This window comes from Aythya ferina, assembly GCF_964211825.1.
Source record: "Aythya ferina genome assembly, chromosome: 2".
NCBI lineage: Eukaryota > Metazoa > Chordata > Aves > Anseriformes > Anatidae > Aythya > Aythya ferina.
Genome location: NC_140297.1, coordinates 55,236,022 through 55,251,770, shown reverse-complemented (window position 1 = coordinate 55,251,770; position 15,749 = coordinate 55,236,022). Strand labels below are relative to the sequence as shown.

The following is a 15,749-nucleotide window of genomic DNA, read 5'->3' as shown; positions in this document are numbered from 1 at the left end:
TAGCTTTATCTTCTCTGTGTTTTTGTTTACCAAGCTGCACAGAGCTTGGGATTTGAACAAAGAGCATTTCTGGAAGGGAAACTTCCGCCTTTCTGATGTATAGAGTCATGGTAACTCACAGAGGAAATCTTTTCCTCTCTACAAGCAGAGATGAAAATGGAGAGTGGCCACAACCTTCCAGACCAAGTCGTTCCTGTACCGAGCAGTCTCACTCAGCCTCTGCCAAGGACTTGGCCAGACAGGCCTTCAGGAGTTCCCGAGAGCCATGGTACAAAGACTCAGGTAACCACAAGGTGACTTCGCGTAAGACCAGCTGTTCATGGCACAGGAACCTCATTCATGCTGAAATGACAGTAGTCCATGGCTCCTGGACTGTGGAAGGATGCACAATAGCATCTAAAGAAGTCAGCTTCAGGGCCAAGGGTCTGCCAAAGATGAGCAAGCAGCCTTCTGCGCTCTGTGGGACTCTGGACACAGATTTCAAGTGAGGCTGTGTGCCTAGAAAGCTTTTGCCAGCCCATGGCTTCCTGCAACCTACTACAGGTTCAGGCAGGAAAAGCAGGGAAGCCCTTCTTCCTTGACACCAGGGGACCCTGGCCACCATGGACCATGGTGATTTGTAGTGATTCCTGTGACAACACACAATTCAAACCAATGTCCCCGAAAAACCTAGTAACAGAGGCAAGGTAGTGCAGCACTTCAGAGCTTTCAGATACCATTGGTCACAGCTACCCACTTTTTACCAAAAAGGGAGCTATGCAACTTAAGCAATTTGGCTTTTGCTTGCTGTACTTAACAAATACATGGCTTTGTATCGCTTTTGTGGATTACATACTCGCTTGCATGGGGCTTGATATACTCATTACCCCACAGGCTGCAACACTCAGTCCTCTGATCCTTGTACAGTTCCACTTCATATCATGACCAAATGCATTTTGGAGCACAGCCAGCTTGCAGGGGTTTTACCTGCCTACTGTAAGAGAAAGGACAGAATTTTGACCACATTTATTGCTGCTTTCTGAAGTCTTTAACCCCTAACATACATTCTTATTCACAGTTGATTTTCCAGAAGCCCATTATCTCAACATATAGCCTTACACGAGGGCAAATATCTTCATGAAATTGTCTGCTCTGTAATGCCTCGCTTGCTACCAAACACATCTTGGGCCATCCCCAAACATCACCATAATTAACAGCTTAGAAGAACAAAATTGTTTTGTAGAAGCCAGGTTGTAACTTTGATTGCAGAAAGATGGCTTGTTAATCTCTTTCAATACAAAACAAAAAGTCAGCATCAAGGTCCCAGGACAGCATTTGCTGTGGCCTTGACTACCCTACAGATAGAACAGAAACTCAGTTTCAGCAAATGAGTGGCTGTGCTGCCACCCCAGTCCTCTGCCCTTCAGGGCAAGGGAGTAGCCGTGAAGTCTCAGCTCTGACTACATAAACTGTACCCCCGTTTACAGATGATTTTTTTCCCACCCTCAAAGCTGTGCATGAGAACATGATCTGGTAAGTAGGTCTTTCCCACTGAGCTCCTTGCAGCCTATCTGGGAATGGTTACTGCTATGCAATCGTGTGCTGAAGCCTGAACTGTAAGCTTTCTTCCACTTGAAACTACAACCAGAGGTGGTATCATATGCTTGTACAGCTGTGTTAAGATCAGGTGACCTCCTCCCTTGCTTTTTTGCACTGTGTGTATTTTTTCTCCCCTTTTTGTAAGAGGTGAAACACCAAAACTGACCAGTAGCACTTAGGTAATACCTTAATGGAATTTAGGATGAATAGACGCCACTCTAATGTGAAAGGGAAACAGAAAGGGAACAGAACAGAAACAGAAAGGGAAAAGCATTTAATAGAAAATCCAGTAGATGGTATGACTTATTTTCCTTATAGGCATCAAGCACATTTTTGGAAAAGTCACCTTTCAAGTAGATAGCTTTATCTAGCCACGGCCTAATGATCAAACCACCCCAGTGAGACTCCTAGCTCAGGGCCAAGTCTCAGAGAAAGTCTGTGAGATGCTGACAATGCACGCAACAGGGGATGGGATATTGGAGCTAAGGAAGTTCATTTGCTTTCCAGTATAACTTTGCTTCAAGTTGAGAGACAACAGAATTCTCTAGTCTGCTGGAAAGTAGTCAGGATAAATACATCAGTTACAGAGTGGAGGTGCCGAGGAGCACAGGCAAGGACTTGTGAGAAATACAGCCAAATGACACCAACACAGAATGAGGAATTCTCCAGTCTTTAATGCTCATAAACCAAACCTATAACCTCATGGTTGTAACTAACTCATGGCAACAGTGCCTGCTCTTGCAGCTCACAGATGCCAGGAAATTAAATTAGAAATACTACAGCTAGGCTTATTTCTCTCTTACACAGCTCTGACTCGAGCATTGCCACCCCAAAATACAATCCAGTCCCTGAGCACAGCCCTAAGTATCTGCAACCCAGGCTGTCTCCACCTGCAAAGGCAGGGAAGAGAAAGCACACAGGACTGCCATGCAAGCACAGCTCTGCCACTCCCAGGGCCTTGTATAGCTGCAAGGCTCTCGGCAGGCTGGAGAGCTTGCTTTCAACCCAGTGGCTTCTGCCCACACAGCCTCCTGTGGAAGACAGATCTCCAGAAACAGTACTGGCAGTGATATGAAGTTAGCAGCTGCAAGAAGAGAGGTGGAAAATTCTTATCAGCTTTTGACATTTACTGTCCCAAGAATGGAGCCTCAGCCCCAGCTTTAGTCCTCAGCACCAGCAAGGGATTCCCTCCCCCACTACATGTTCTATATTTATCTGTGTCCTCCTGTTGGTTAGGCAACATCTGTTTTGGAATAAATACCTACAAGCCTGCAACTACGCTATTGTAAGAGCAAATGATAAGCAGGAGCACTTTAGTTTCCCGCAGCGTTAAGTGAGGTATCTCAGGGATAGAACCTAAACTATGTTTGAGAACAGATTTAGAAAGTCTGTGCTTGCTTCTTTGAAAAACCGAGCTGATAGGAACTGGCAGAGACAGGACAGAACATTCTGCTTGGGTTATATACATCCTCTAAAGCTGAAAAATCATCTTAAACACATTGACGCTCAGCTAAGTTTGATCTCAGTCCTATTACCTACACAATTACCACAGATTGTGGCCTCTGAAGGCTCTACAGAAAAGCTGTAAACAGAAACAGCAAATGATGAAGATAATGCACTTTGGAAGAGTCTTGTAGATGAAGCATTGCCTAAACTTAACATGCATCTGTATGTTTAGGGACAGTATAGGAAAGCCTTTTCTACTCTGAAGAGAAGACTAACAATGCCAGGGAATGAAGTAAATGACTACACCTGCTTTAACACAAAGCAGCAATTGTGATGTTATCCTGAGTAAGTAAATGCTCAGCACTTCTCAGCTTCCTCTGATAAGCAACAGGAGCTAAATGCAATCTCTCACACCCCAGCACTCTATGGAGATCTAATACCATCCCCTTCATTCATAATCTGCTGGTGAGCTTTGTTCAATAGCTTCAGTTTAATTTTTAGTGAAGGGAAAGCTTTCATGCAGTCTCATTCACCTCTGCGAGAGTTTAGTCATACTTTGCTGGGTAGGTTGTTAACTGTCAGGTGGAAACGGTCCCTTACTGAGGCAGAGGCACACCCCCTTCAACAGGGATGTAAAGTACACTAGGAGAGGAGAAGCATTACTTGTCCCTTTGCAGGCTTTGGGATGTATTTTAACAACCAAATCCTGGATGTGGGTTTATTCTTGCTACACAGAAGATGCCGTCTCATCAGGAGAAAAAAAGACTGTGTGGTGGTTTTAGATTTCACACCCTCCAAAAAGTTGAAAAACTAATGCAGCACAGAAACAGAGGGAAGACTTGGTCTTTTGGTCTTTTCTAAGACAGAAAACAATGCTGCTAGGTCAGGAGCATTACCTGTAAAGTTAAGTTTGCTGCAAAATTGCTCCAGTGACACTCAAGTGGCACACGCTATGGGATCAAAGTTCTGGAAAAAGGCAGGCTGTTTCTGAACTGCTAAGTCCAGTCTTTCCCACAGAAGAATCAGTACCAAACACTATCTTCTCTGAGACAGCAACACACAGACCTGGTATCAGAATCCAAGCACTAGATGTTATTTCCATCATGCTCCAATTGCTCCAAAACATATTTGGGAAGACTAAGATATAAATTGGTCAATATGAACACATATCAAATTTTTCTAAGTGACTTCTCATTATTATATCATCACCTGCTCTACAGAGATCCATAAATCAAAAGCAGACAAGTCTAGTGTGTATTTAGTTAGCACGTTACTGGTGTCTTATCTCAATAGCACTGAGTACTTCATCCACACTTTAGAAAACCCCCTTTCTTACCCTCAATCTATACAGTAATACAGTCACCTGAGTAAGTATACAGAAATATAGCAAGATAGCTTGGCTTCCTGCTCCCAAAGTAACTATACCAACAAAGAAGACAAGTATATTTGGTAGAGGAATTTGGTTTTCTCTTTTTGGTGGTATCTCTTAACTTCTAAAAAACAGTTGCATTGAAATCAAAGAATCAAGGTCAAGATAGTCACAAAAAATAAAGGATGTATTTTTCCTCCAAAGATCAAAACCATAACTAACGTAAGACATTCATATCATAGAAGTTCAGTGTCCAGAGAAAACTTTCCTGCAATGCAAAAAGACATACTGCAATTGCTTTACTGCTCAACAATTTCCTTGTTCCAACTGCTGAATTCTTCTCTCAGGAAGTTTTGTCGGTAACTTTCTTTAAACTACAAGGTACAAAAAATTCTTTCTTTACCATCCCTCATCTTATCTAAAGCTCTTCTTTTGTTCTGGAGAGTTTTGTCGCATGCTCCTCTATGAATTTGCTCAAATGCTCTAAATCTCTGTCCCCGCCTTCAAATTTAATAGGATTGTTCTTCTTGTCCTTCGGAGCGAAGTAGATAGTAGGGAATCCTTCTACTTTGTAGCGGTCATTTGTCACGTCGTTGGCAGTAGCATCCATCTTGGCTATGACTAGATTTTTCTCATTCTTGTATTTTTTGCCTAGCTCATTATACACTGGTTCTAGTTTCTTGCAGTGTCCACACCACGGGGCATAGAACTCTATGAGAACATCATTCTTTGGATCCATTACTATGGTATCAAAAGTTTTACCCACTACCACTTTCACAGGCCCTTTGTTATTTTTTGGCACCGGCTGGGACTTCACAATAGGCTTCAGTTTTCCTAGAAGAAAGGAAAACATGCATCATTATTAGTGTAGAATAAAAACAATCCTTATGATCTCCCCTAAGAAAGGGCAGAAGTACATTCTCACACCAAGGAAAAGTGTTGCACCACTAAATGAGCTTACCTCTACAGGAAACACTGGCTAGCTTGCTGACTATTTTTTTTAGTATGGCAAGCTTGTGAAATATTGGCAACAATATCTCAATTCTCTATAAGCTTCCTCCTGTTTTTTCTGGTATCCATCCATAATGTATTAGACAGTGACTTACACTAGCCATGAATATGAATGATCAACAGGCACTTCAAAGCTACAAGCAGCTTTTAGGCTTACCAAACACATTCAGTGTTAGCTAGATATTAGCTAGTGTCAGCTAGATGCCACAGCATAGCTAAAACAACAAAGTTAATGTACCAAGGTTAAAAGAAAAAAAAAAAAAAAAGGCAAGCATCATCCAAAAGTTTTAAGCCACAGAGCGCCACAAGGTTGCACATATGATTTTATTGTAGCCATAATACCGGGAAAAAGTGATGGAAGGAAAACAAGCAAATGTCTTTTTTCTTTTTAGGAACTATACCTTTTTTGAATGCCAGCACGAATTGCCTGAGTACATCAGAATCAAACTCCTCTGGCTCCATGGCATATTTCTTGCCACCTTCATCCAGAATGGCAACATTGACATCCTCTCCACTCTCAAGAAGTCCTAAATCCTTTATTTCAGAAGAATAATCTTCCTCATCAGAAACAGCAAACACATATTCAGGGAAGTCCTTGGCCACTTCCAGAACTTTGCCTCTCCAGTACTGAGTAGCTAAAGAACCAGAATACAACAGGATTAGTGATTTCTAGTTACTTATCGCTTGCTTCCTTCCAAAGAAGAGGGATGGTGAACTTACCAACACGATAGTCAAAACTGAAGTCTACAGTATAATAGACAACCACTAGAGGACGTTTCGTGTATCTTTTAACATCATTGGAAGGCTTGCGATGACCAACTAGAGGCAAAGCATGTTTTAGCACGTGCTCTTTGATCTCTGATCCATCTGTAGAATCCTGTCAAAAAAAAGAAAAACAGGGAAAAGACATGCGAATAAGTGGCATTTCTGTTACACAGTACTGGAAACTAGTATTTGTGCATGCATGACTAAGGAAGTGGCATGTTATAAACAATGCCCTCACCATATTCTTCAAATCCTTAAGCATTAATAATTATTTAGCGTTCTACCCCTAGCCTGAACATTGCAGTAGTAAATTATTTGAATGCATAATCTCTGCGTTAATTTCATAAAGTTTTGAAGAACAAACCAAAATAATTTCAGGAGACAAACAGGTCACCTCAAATATGTAATGGACTATTTCCATCAGAAAGATGCCAACTGCTCATACATACAAATAAAGCCTTCAGTCTCTTAAGAAACTTTGTAGCTTTGGACCAATTACTCACTTTAAGATCCAAAATATGCATCTTGGGCTCATGCTTTGACTGAAATTTTTCTGGCTGCATTAAAACCAGTTTTACAGGAGATGCTTTCAATAGTTTTGCAATCTCGTTGCTGAAGGTGTGGTGAAACTTGTAGTCTTCTCTTAAGCCATTAGCTGAAAAAAGGTTAAGAAAAATGAAGAGTCATAAAGAACTGAACTGACAGCCTTCAACCAAAATCTTAGTACTGTACTGCACAGAAATTCTCTCAGACACGTTATGGCCCAGAGTCTTAGGTAACAGCTCTCACCTCCAAACTGGGAAACATGGGAGACAGTTCTGTATCTTGCCATGCCAGAACTGCCAGATCAGCTCTTAATCCAGATATAAACAATGGCAGCCCCAGAAACAGGCATAGCCATGTCATGAGGAATAGCTCTTACTTCTCTCAAGGCTCAAACAGAAAGAGAGTGGCTGTAAGTAAATCAATCCTGTGAGACAAGGATTGATTAGAGGATCTGAGCACTTACGGTGCTTTGCCTCTTACATGTGGTAGCAAAAATTGTTAACAGGACTATCAGCGTGTTATGTCAATGTGGTGGTAAAAATAAGCATTGCTGGGAATGGTTAAGCTAAACTGACCCAGAGATGGATGATGATCCTTCCTTAAAGTCTCTCCACCCCAAATAAACTCAGTAGAGTCCAGCCTCTGGAACTGTCAGATATGAAGCCAACAAAAGCACATGACAAAGCTAGCAAGAAGCTGTGACTTGTTCCTCAGCTAGGAATTTTCTTTAGGGATGCAACATCAAGAGATTATGTCCTGTGACTTGCCGATACTTCAGTTACACGATCAAGACCTGGTATGAGCTTTTTTCCTTGAGTAAAAGTGGAAGATCACCCTTCAGTCTCCTTTTCCCTCTTTAAGTCCCTTACTGAATTCAGAGCAAAAATAAAGGAACTTCTCATGCATAAAGTCTTGGACAGAATATCAACAACCTGGTCTTCTAATATTTTAAAATATTCCTTACCTGCTTCCTGATAAAGCTGATAGGCTTTGTCAGTCTCTCCGCTAAAGATACCAATAATGATGACATCATCCCCATCCTTCAGAAATTCCTGTACCTGTTTGGTAGCCTGAATCTGTTTAGATGGAGGACCAGCCTGTTCAATCATGTAGTCGACAATACCTGCGAGACAAACCCACCCCCAAGAAATTGTTTAGAACATTTACTGAACTGAAAGGTTCAGGCATTTTCTCTACAGCATCATTTAATACCATATTCCCCACTGACACCTTTCTTTCTGTGCAGCCTTTCCACAATAACCAAGAGACCACATCAACAGGACTGCAGTCATGGTCTTCAAAGGCTTCAGTTCTGGATAGTCTCTTTTAGGCTGCTTTCAAGGACTTCCATGGATATCAGATCCAATTACCTTCCCAGTAATTCATCTTTTTGAAATTTTAGATCCTCCATAGTCTTGTGACCCTGCTATGAGACATGATTCCACTCGGATATTGCTAATTCTTCTCTCAATACTACTGAGCACTTCACCAGCCCTTACACAGCAGGGCAACTAATGGCTGCTCATTTACTCATACTGCCAGCTTGTACATTTACTTTATATTAAAAGGAGCTTACAGTGCCACCATAAGATGTTACAAAGATAAGACTAATTTATTCTGCTGGCTTGTGTAGATACGACTACATCTTTTTTTCAGGTTCCTCTAACTACTATTCCTAGGATGCGAACAAGTTTGCAAGCTCTAGTGTTACATCAATACATTTATAGTCAAGCCCAAAGAAAATAAAAGAGAAGGCACAATACCATATTTTTCTCGGGGACCATTGTAGTCATAAGGTTTGCCTTTGCGGAATATTTTCAGAGTTGGGTAGCCACTAACATCAAACTTCTTTGCAAGGTCAGTTTCAGCGGTGGCATCGACTTTAGCCAGAGGAATAGGAGGTGTGCGCTTGCTGAGCTCCTGAGCAGCCTTCTCATATTCTGGAGCAAGCCTTTTGCAGTGTCCACACCTAAAGAAGGAGGAAGGTGAAAGGCAATTTTTACGATGTACATGTATAGTCCTGCTAGTTACCTTTACCTCTTCAGTGAAAGAGCTGCAAGCCTCTTTATTAGAGACATAATGACAGAAAACAGCTTCACCAAGCACGTTCAGGCCAGCTGTGCTAGTAAAGCAGAGGTGACTGCCTTCCTGCTTACCATGGAGCATAGAATTCCACCAGAATTATGTCAGCACCATTCACAACATCATCAAAGTTATCTTGGGTCAATACCATTGTAGCTTCTGGTGGAGGAGTCCAGTTGGGGTCAGAAACCTCCTTGACTTTGGCTACAATTTCTGAAAGATAGTTCAATAGCCCAGTTAAAGTTTGCACTATCACATCTGTAGTATATCAAAAGGAAGAGTCAACATCAAGATATCAGAGCAGCAAGCACGGTCTTAGAACAAACAGTCAAGTTTTTATATTGGTTTACACTATATCACTTTTTTTTTTTTTTTTTTTTTAATAAAGCTCCTTTATAGTCTACTTTACTGCTGGTATTGCCAAGGTCTTTAATATTCTCTTCACCTACTCAGCACCTTAATTATGCAGAACACAGTCTATACTTCACAGCAAGTTATTATGTGAATTCCATTCAAAGCAGACAGAAAAGGTAGTTTTTCCTTCTGACTGGAGTGAAGATAGACAAGTTCATTAAGTGAGAAACACAGGGTTTTATACCCAATGTCAATTTACAAACCTGATGTTTCCTACTGGCTGATCTCTCATCAAGCACAACAATACCTCCTACTCTAATCAAGTCATAATTTTAAAAACCTTTCCTCACTAAAAGCTCTACAGATTACCTGCAGAATTACCTTCTAGTACAGAGAATTTAGAAGACTGGACAAAATTTCAGCCTTCATAATACTGTTCCTCTTAACGCAATGGAATTTGAGATCAAAGTCCTTGAAAATACATGGTCTGAGTAGCAAAACAATACAATTCCTTGCTTTGTCATGAAGAACTGTAAGGGACTGGTGCTTACCATCTTCTGTTCGAGAACCATCATAGTCAACAGGCTGGCCTTTTTTCAGGATTTTAATGGTTGGGTAGCCACTGACATCAAAACGACTTGCTAGCGAAGTGGCTGCAGTAGCATCAATTTTGGCAACTGGAATAGGAGGGTCATTTTCTTTCAAAGTTTTGGCTATCTTCTCATATTCAGGAGCAAACTGCTTGCAGTGCCCACACCTGTAAAAGACAAAAGTAGACAGATAAATGCAAGGCAGACATGGAGATGTATTTTACTACCCCACATTTCCAGGAGGCCTTCTACCAGATGTTCACAGTATCAAGAGTATTTGTCTTGCTATATTTTCAGACTCATGGGGGGTGGTAGTGGTGGTGAGAGGGCAAGAGATGCTATAGCTAGTTCACTCAAATCACAACCTTTCTTCTTTTTCCACTCCCACACCTATTCAAAAGATACCATATATGCTTCTTAAAGCCTCCGTAAGAAAATTTAATGACTACTTCTACAAAGTTGCAAACCTTGTACTGTGCTTCTCCTCCCTGCCCCCAGATAGCATCTCACTCAGACTTCAGCTTCTCCCTAATCTGATCTGGGTTCATCTTCTCTATCTGGTACCCTAAAATTAAACTGAAGAGAAAAATGAACCAGAAGTTAACTGGGCTTTAATGAAGCCTCGCATCCACTCTCATATCATAACACCTGTTCTCTCTGACCATGCCAAAACTCTCTGGGAAGAGCATGACTTACTGCTGCAAAAAATGGCACAGCAGAGGATACCAGCATATGAGAAGCTGAATATAGCTTGACAAACTGAAGACAGAACAGGAAAAAAAAAGTAGCATGTAACAGACAGCCTGTATTCCTTAGCCTCTCAACTGGCAGGAGAGGGTGGAGGAAAAAAAGAAGTGTCTAGTCTGTGGTGACAACACATCCTTCTACTTGGTTATATTAAGCTTCACGTTCAGTTTTCAAGCTGGCAAACTACAGTTGCCAAAAAGGAATAGGCTTCCATGTGATGAGACTGGTATTAGATAAAACACAACTCTCCCTCAAGTGAGATCATACTCACCCCCCCCCCCCCCCCCCACTCAAAGACTAGAAAAAGTCCTGGACATCAGGAATAGGTTCTTCACCAAGAGGGTTGTCGTGCACTGGAACAGGCTCCCCAGTGAAGTAGTCACTGCACCAAGCCTGTCTGAATTTAAAAAGCAATTGGACTGTGCACTTAGTCACATGGTCTGAACTTTTGGGCAGACCTGTGCGGTGCCAGGAGTTGGACTTGATGATCCTTATGGGTCCCTTCCAACTTGGGATATTCTATGATTCTATGAAACAGGACACATGGGTAAGTCAAATGAATTATCCATTATATCACTAAGCCACAAAGGAAGAGAGGTTCTGGCAGCAGCACTAATGCACCAGCTTGACTGCAAATAGTCTACTCTTATTTTTCCCATTAATGATCCTCATTATTTTTGCCCATAATAATGCAAAAAAAAAAAAAAAAGGATACATTCTGGTTTAAGTTCTCTGTCTCAGTTGTACACAGGTAAATCCATGGTAGCTCCCGAGTGTACTGGTGTAACTCAGCGTACATGATCAAAATTCTGCTGGTGTATGTGGCACTGTTGAAACTAGAAGTATGAAGGAACTATATCCTTACACCGCATCCTTCTGGCAAGGACAAAGACTGGAACTTCAAAAGGAAAACCTCCCAGTTAGGCAGGCCTCCTTCTCGAAGTACATCTAGAAGTACACTGGTTTTAGATAGGCCAACAGGACAAGACAGCGGGCTGCATGGTCATACTGCACAACTTTTCTGGGGCTCACTGGGACCATCTCTGTTCCCTGACAAGAATAGAGCAGAGACAGACCCCGAGCAGTGCTTCCCCTGGCACAGGAGCCCTCAGTATGACCTAAACACGTGGTGACAGAAAACAGCATGCTCTTTCCTATGTTACAGGAGCAGGGAAAGGGATACCTCCAGAACCATCTCCTGCCCTGGACAACAGCACAGTCCAGTACTGGTCCTCCTTGGCCTTTGAAACCACCTATGCTTTTAAACCAGTCATGACCCAGACATCTGCTTTTAGAATCACAGCCTACTAACATGAGGAAACAGTATCAACAACTCCTCACTCCCTAAAACAGTTCAGATAGATACTTGGTAAAGAGTAGAAACAAACAAGCAAACATCTCTACCCCAAAAACAACAGCCCAAGCTCACTTTTTAGGATTGCATATTGCCAAAAAATCCCCCAGAACCCATCCCATTCTGCCACCTAAGGAGGTGCTGAAGACCGTGAACTCACCATGGCGCATAGAACTCCAGCAGCACAGTGTCCTTGTCTGCAGTAAAGGTGTCAAAGTTTGCATCATTCAAGATCAACACACCATTCTCTTCTTTAACTTCAGAATCATCATCGTCATCATCTTCCTCTTCATCATCGTCGTCATCATCATCATCATCAATTTCTTTTGTAAGTGATTCTGGAAAAGTAGAATTAAAAAAATGCAGTACAGACTAGATTGTGTCAAGCTTAATGTTTCAATAACTACCAGGTTAAAGATGGATTAGATGTATCCTGTAGTTAAAGAAGTACTAGGTCAGTTCCTGTTCTACATCCAGTGACAGCTGCCCAAGTTTGGGAATTTTTGTTTCCATCCCCAACTGCTCAAGCCCAGCCCTGCCACCCCGACCTATCCTGCTTTCAGTTACAGAGATGTTTCAATTCATTAAAGAGGCTTTCTACGTGCAAAAGCATCACTCTGCTTGTAGGCTCAGAATCAGCACCAGGCTGTGGAGCGAGTGTAAAAACAAACTGACTGTCACATAACACACCCCTGCAAACCCATCCCCAGGCATATGATAGATACAAGATGCCCTTCTGAAACAAATGGAGTGAGGCCCCCCACCCAGGGGGCCCTTTGGTTTAAGGAGTCCAAAACCACTAGAACAGGCCTTTGGAGAAGACAGATTTGCTCAATTTGAGAAGCGGGACTTGCACATGAAATCTGATGCCAAGACACTTCAGCCAGTTCAGTCTGCCTTAGAATTTGAGATGGTGTCTTTAACATTTGATCATTCACGTGTTCTTTTAAAGACGTTATTAAAACTGCTATAATTCTAGGCAAACAAACCTTACTGAATGTTTTTATAGGAATTTCAGTCACAGAACAAATGATGACAGTACGTCATCCCTAATGTAAAACATGCATCAGTGTAACTAAGGTCCTTTTAGCCACATGGAGTTCCATGGTTAAAAAAGCAGGAAGAAGATTAAAAGTTGCCTTGTTCAAAACTATATATTCTCTACCTAAGTTTAGCTAGCTTTCAACTACGTTGACATGGAGGACTGCAGGAGGCAGTAGATAACGTACACATAGTCTATGTGTCCAGGACAAGAATTCTGAAAATACTCTTGATTTTGCCTGGAATTTGAAGTCAAGAATTACAAATATGTAATATTCAGTGGCCAGGTACAAACAGGAAAAAATGGAAGAAAACCCAGTTTATTTTCAGGCCAACAGCAAACCACAGCAACATTCTCATCATGGACATTATACCACTAAATACCGATAACCATTTTTATGTTAAAAGACACTAAAAAAAAAAGTAAGTGCATATGCTCTCTGCATAAACGTATTTTCTAGAGGAGGGTATATTTTAATTAGAACCCAATTTTATACAATGCCAAAATAGTGAAGTCTCTAACACAGTCAGAGATCACAGGAGATCATTTATCACATAATGGATGTCACCTGGATTAAGTTTCTTAACAACTACTACTGCTTCCCTCTCATCTAAACATCAGCTAAAAGCACTATTTACAACTGGACAATGCCTTCTGTGTTGCTGCCTCAGAGCACTTGCAGTAGTAGAAGGGCTGAGCTTCCAAACACACTACAAGAGAATTCCTAGGGCATTCATTTATTTACATTTGGGAATGCCACTGTGAGAAAGCTAGCTGTCAGGGATGTTCAGCAGCCAAAACTTCTGCTGACATCAGTGCTCAGTAGATTCAAGGGCTGTATTTTACTGTAGGGAGTTCCAGGCTGGTGTGTGCCTGGATTCCCAGGGAGCTGTGCAATACCCGTTGCTTTTCCAAGCAAAGCACATCAGACTTGACTTTTTAACAAGGAAGGAACTTGAGCAAAACTCATTAGTCAATTCTTCTTGTGCAGCTTTGAAACTGACCAGACTGCAAGTCTTGTTTCTGCTCACAACATTAGCTTCCCTCCTGTAAGAAAAAGACTGCTGCAGTAACAGCAACATAAGCTCGGAGCTTGGAAAGGCAAGAACCAAGAATCACACATGGAGATTCTGCTCAAATTAAAAACTCTAAACCACTGGATCTCATGTGTATCACTGAAGTAATTTTATATCTTTCACTGGAAGCAGTTGCACAGCCTGCCAACATGAAGCTTTGACATGGATGTATGGTCATTACACACATCTACTTCCTCCTCCCCAGAGGTGGAGGCATGATAAAGGCACGTAAAATCAGGACTCTAGGCCTTCCAAAATATCTTAAGGAGAACATGCATTTCTGTAACAATCATGAACTCATCCTCTGGAGTCTGTAGCTTCACTGACACTTAGGATCGCTTTAGCTACCTCTATCGCCTCTCCCAGCATTGGGACCGAAAGACCTGCTTTAAGGACCTGAGCAGCTAAGGGGGCAGTGAGGCTTTTGTCATTAAGGAACTTTGCTTTGAGTCGATTTACATTTTCAAGAGAACAGACAGAGAATGAGTGTAACTGTGACATCTAATACAGTAGAAGTAACAAGTTAGTATTTGTATAACACAGCTCAAGAAAATAAAACAGCTGCACCCAAACTATCTTTGTTTCTTAAAGCTACTTGCAAAGAAGGTTAACAAGGCAGTGAAACGACAGCTCTGCTATAACTTGTCCTCAAGTAGAGTACGAAGAGTTTCATACCCCAAATTTCAACGCATTATTACTTAAGCCAACTAATAAAGATGATGCTCATTTTAAAACTCCAGGTATGTGACACTGACTGGCAGGCCTTTTTTGGGATGATGGGCTACTCTAACTGATACTGATTTATGCAGTGGCTTTACTGAACTTTCAACCCTTGCTGGAAACCTGGCCTGAAAAGTTTTCCGTGTGTAAGATGATTCCTGTGTGAAAAAGCTGGACCCAAACACGGACGGCTTCTGGATGCTGCCTGGAAGCCTCCTTTGGGAAGGGCAGCGTCGAGGCTGCTTCCAGCCAGCTGACCTCCATCTCCAGAAACACGGCGGCCGAGACCTGTAATCTGCCGCCAGGTCACTCAAAAGCCTTATTTAGGAAAGCCGCTTTCCTCCACCTTTTCCGTACCGGATTCTCTGCGTGGACCCTGCCTTGTAGCCATGCAAGGGGCGTAACAGCCACGGCCTGCCCATCGCAACTCCGGGGCTTTGCCACACGCTTACAACCACCCGATTTAATCAGCAGAGATGGAACAAGCGCACCCCCCACATCCCCCCCGGCCCGAAGCGGGGCTCCCCACGGCTCCCGCCCCGCCCCGCGCTCACCTTCGTCCTCCTCGGCCGCCGCGCCGCGCGCCAGCACGGCCAGCGCCAGCGCCACCCCCAGCAGCAGCAGCAGCGCCCGCACCCCGCGACGCCTCATCCCGCCGCTGCTACTCCTGCTACTCCTGCTACTCCTGCTGCTGCTGCTGCTGCTGCTGCTACTGCTGCTGCTGCCGCCGCCTCGGCGCGCCCCCTGATTGGCTGCTGCCGCCGCCCGTCCCGGCCCGGCTCCGCTGCGGCGGGGCGAGGAGCGCACGGGGCCGTCGGCGCGCAGCTGCACGCCCTGCTCTGAGCTGCCGCGCGCCCATTGGCTGCTCGCCGGCCGCCAACCGCCGGCCGCCACGAGCATGGTGGCGCAGCCGCGCTGCGAGCGGAGGGGCGGCCGCGGGGAGGGAAGGGAGCGGGGGTTCCCCGCCCGCCCGCCGGGCGTAGCGCGACGTTGGCGCTGGGGACTGGCGGGCGCCGCCGGGGGGAGGGCGCAAGGGCGGTGGCGGCGGCCTGTCAGGGCGAGCCGCGTG

The 15,749-nt window shown here is 43.3% G+C and overlaps 1 protein-coding gene across 1 annotated transcript; it reads right to left on the bottom strand.

Annotated features, from left to right (window-relative positions):
* Nucleotides 1-4,559: 4,559 nt before the first annotated feature.
* Nucleotides 4,560-15,516, bottom strand: PDIA4 (protein disulfide isomerase family A member 4). Its single transcript, XM_084511923.1, has 10 exons — nucleotides 15,235-15,516; nucleotides 12,003-12,180; nucleotides 9,703-9,908; nucleotides 8,872-9,010; nucleotides 8,479-8,684; nucleotides 7,680-7,838; nucleotides 6,673-6,824; nucleotides 6,125-6,281; nucleotides 5,806-6,039; nucleotides 4,560-5,227 (listed from the first exon to the last, which is right to left on the bottom strand). The coding sequence occupies exons 1-10, from the start codon at nucleotides 15,329-15,331 to the stop codon at nucleotides 4,812-4,814; spliced, it is 1,944 nt and encodes a 647-aa protein (XP_084368049.1). The 5' UTR covers nucleotides 15,332-15,516; the 3' UTR covers nucleotides 4,560-4,811.
* Nucleotides 15,517-15,749: the final 233 nt, after the last annotated feature.

What these genes read in the sequence shown, in the direction of transcription:
- PDIA4 (XM_084511923.1), bottom strand. Translation starts at nt 15,331, where the DNA reads ATGAGGCGTCGCGGGGTGCGGGCGCTGCTGCTGCTGCTGGGGGTGGCG. An exon ending in GGCGGCCGAGGAGGACGAAG is followed by an intron (nt 12,181 to 15,234) that starts GTGAGCGCGGGG and finishes CTACTTTTCCAG; the next exon opens with AATCACTTACAAAAGAAATT. An exon ending in GTGGAATTCTATGCTCCATG is followed by an intron (nt 8,685 to 8,871) that starts GTAAGCAGGAAG and finishes CTCCTTCTTTAG; the next exon opens with GTGTGGACACTGCAAAAGGC.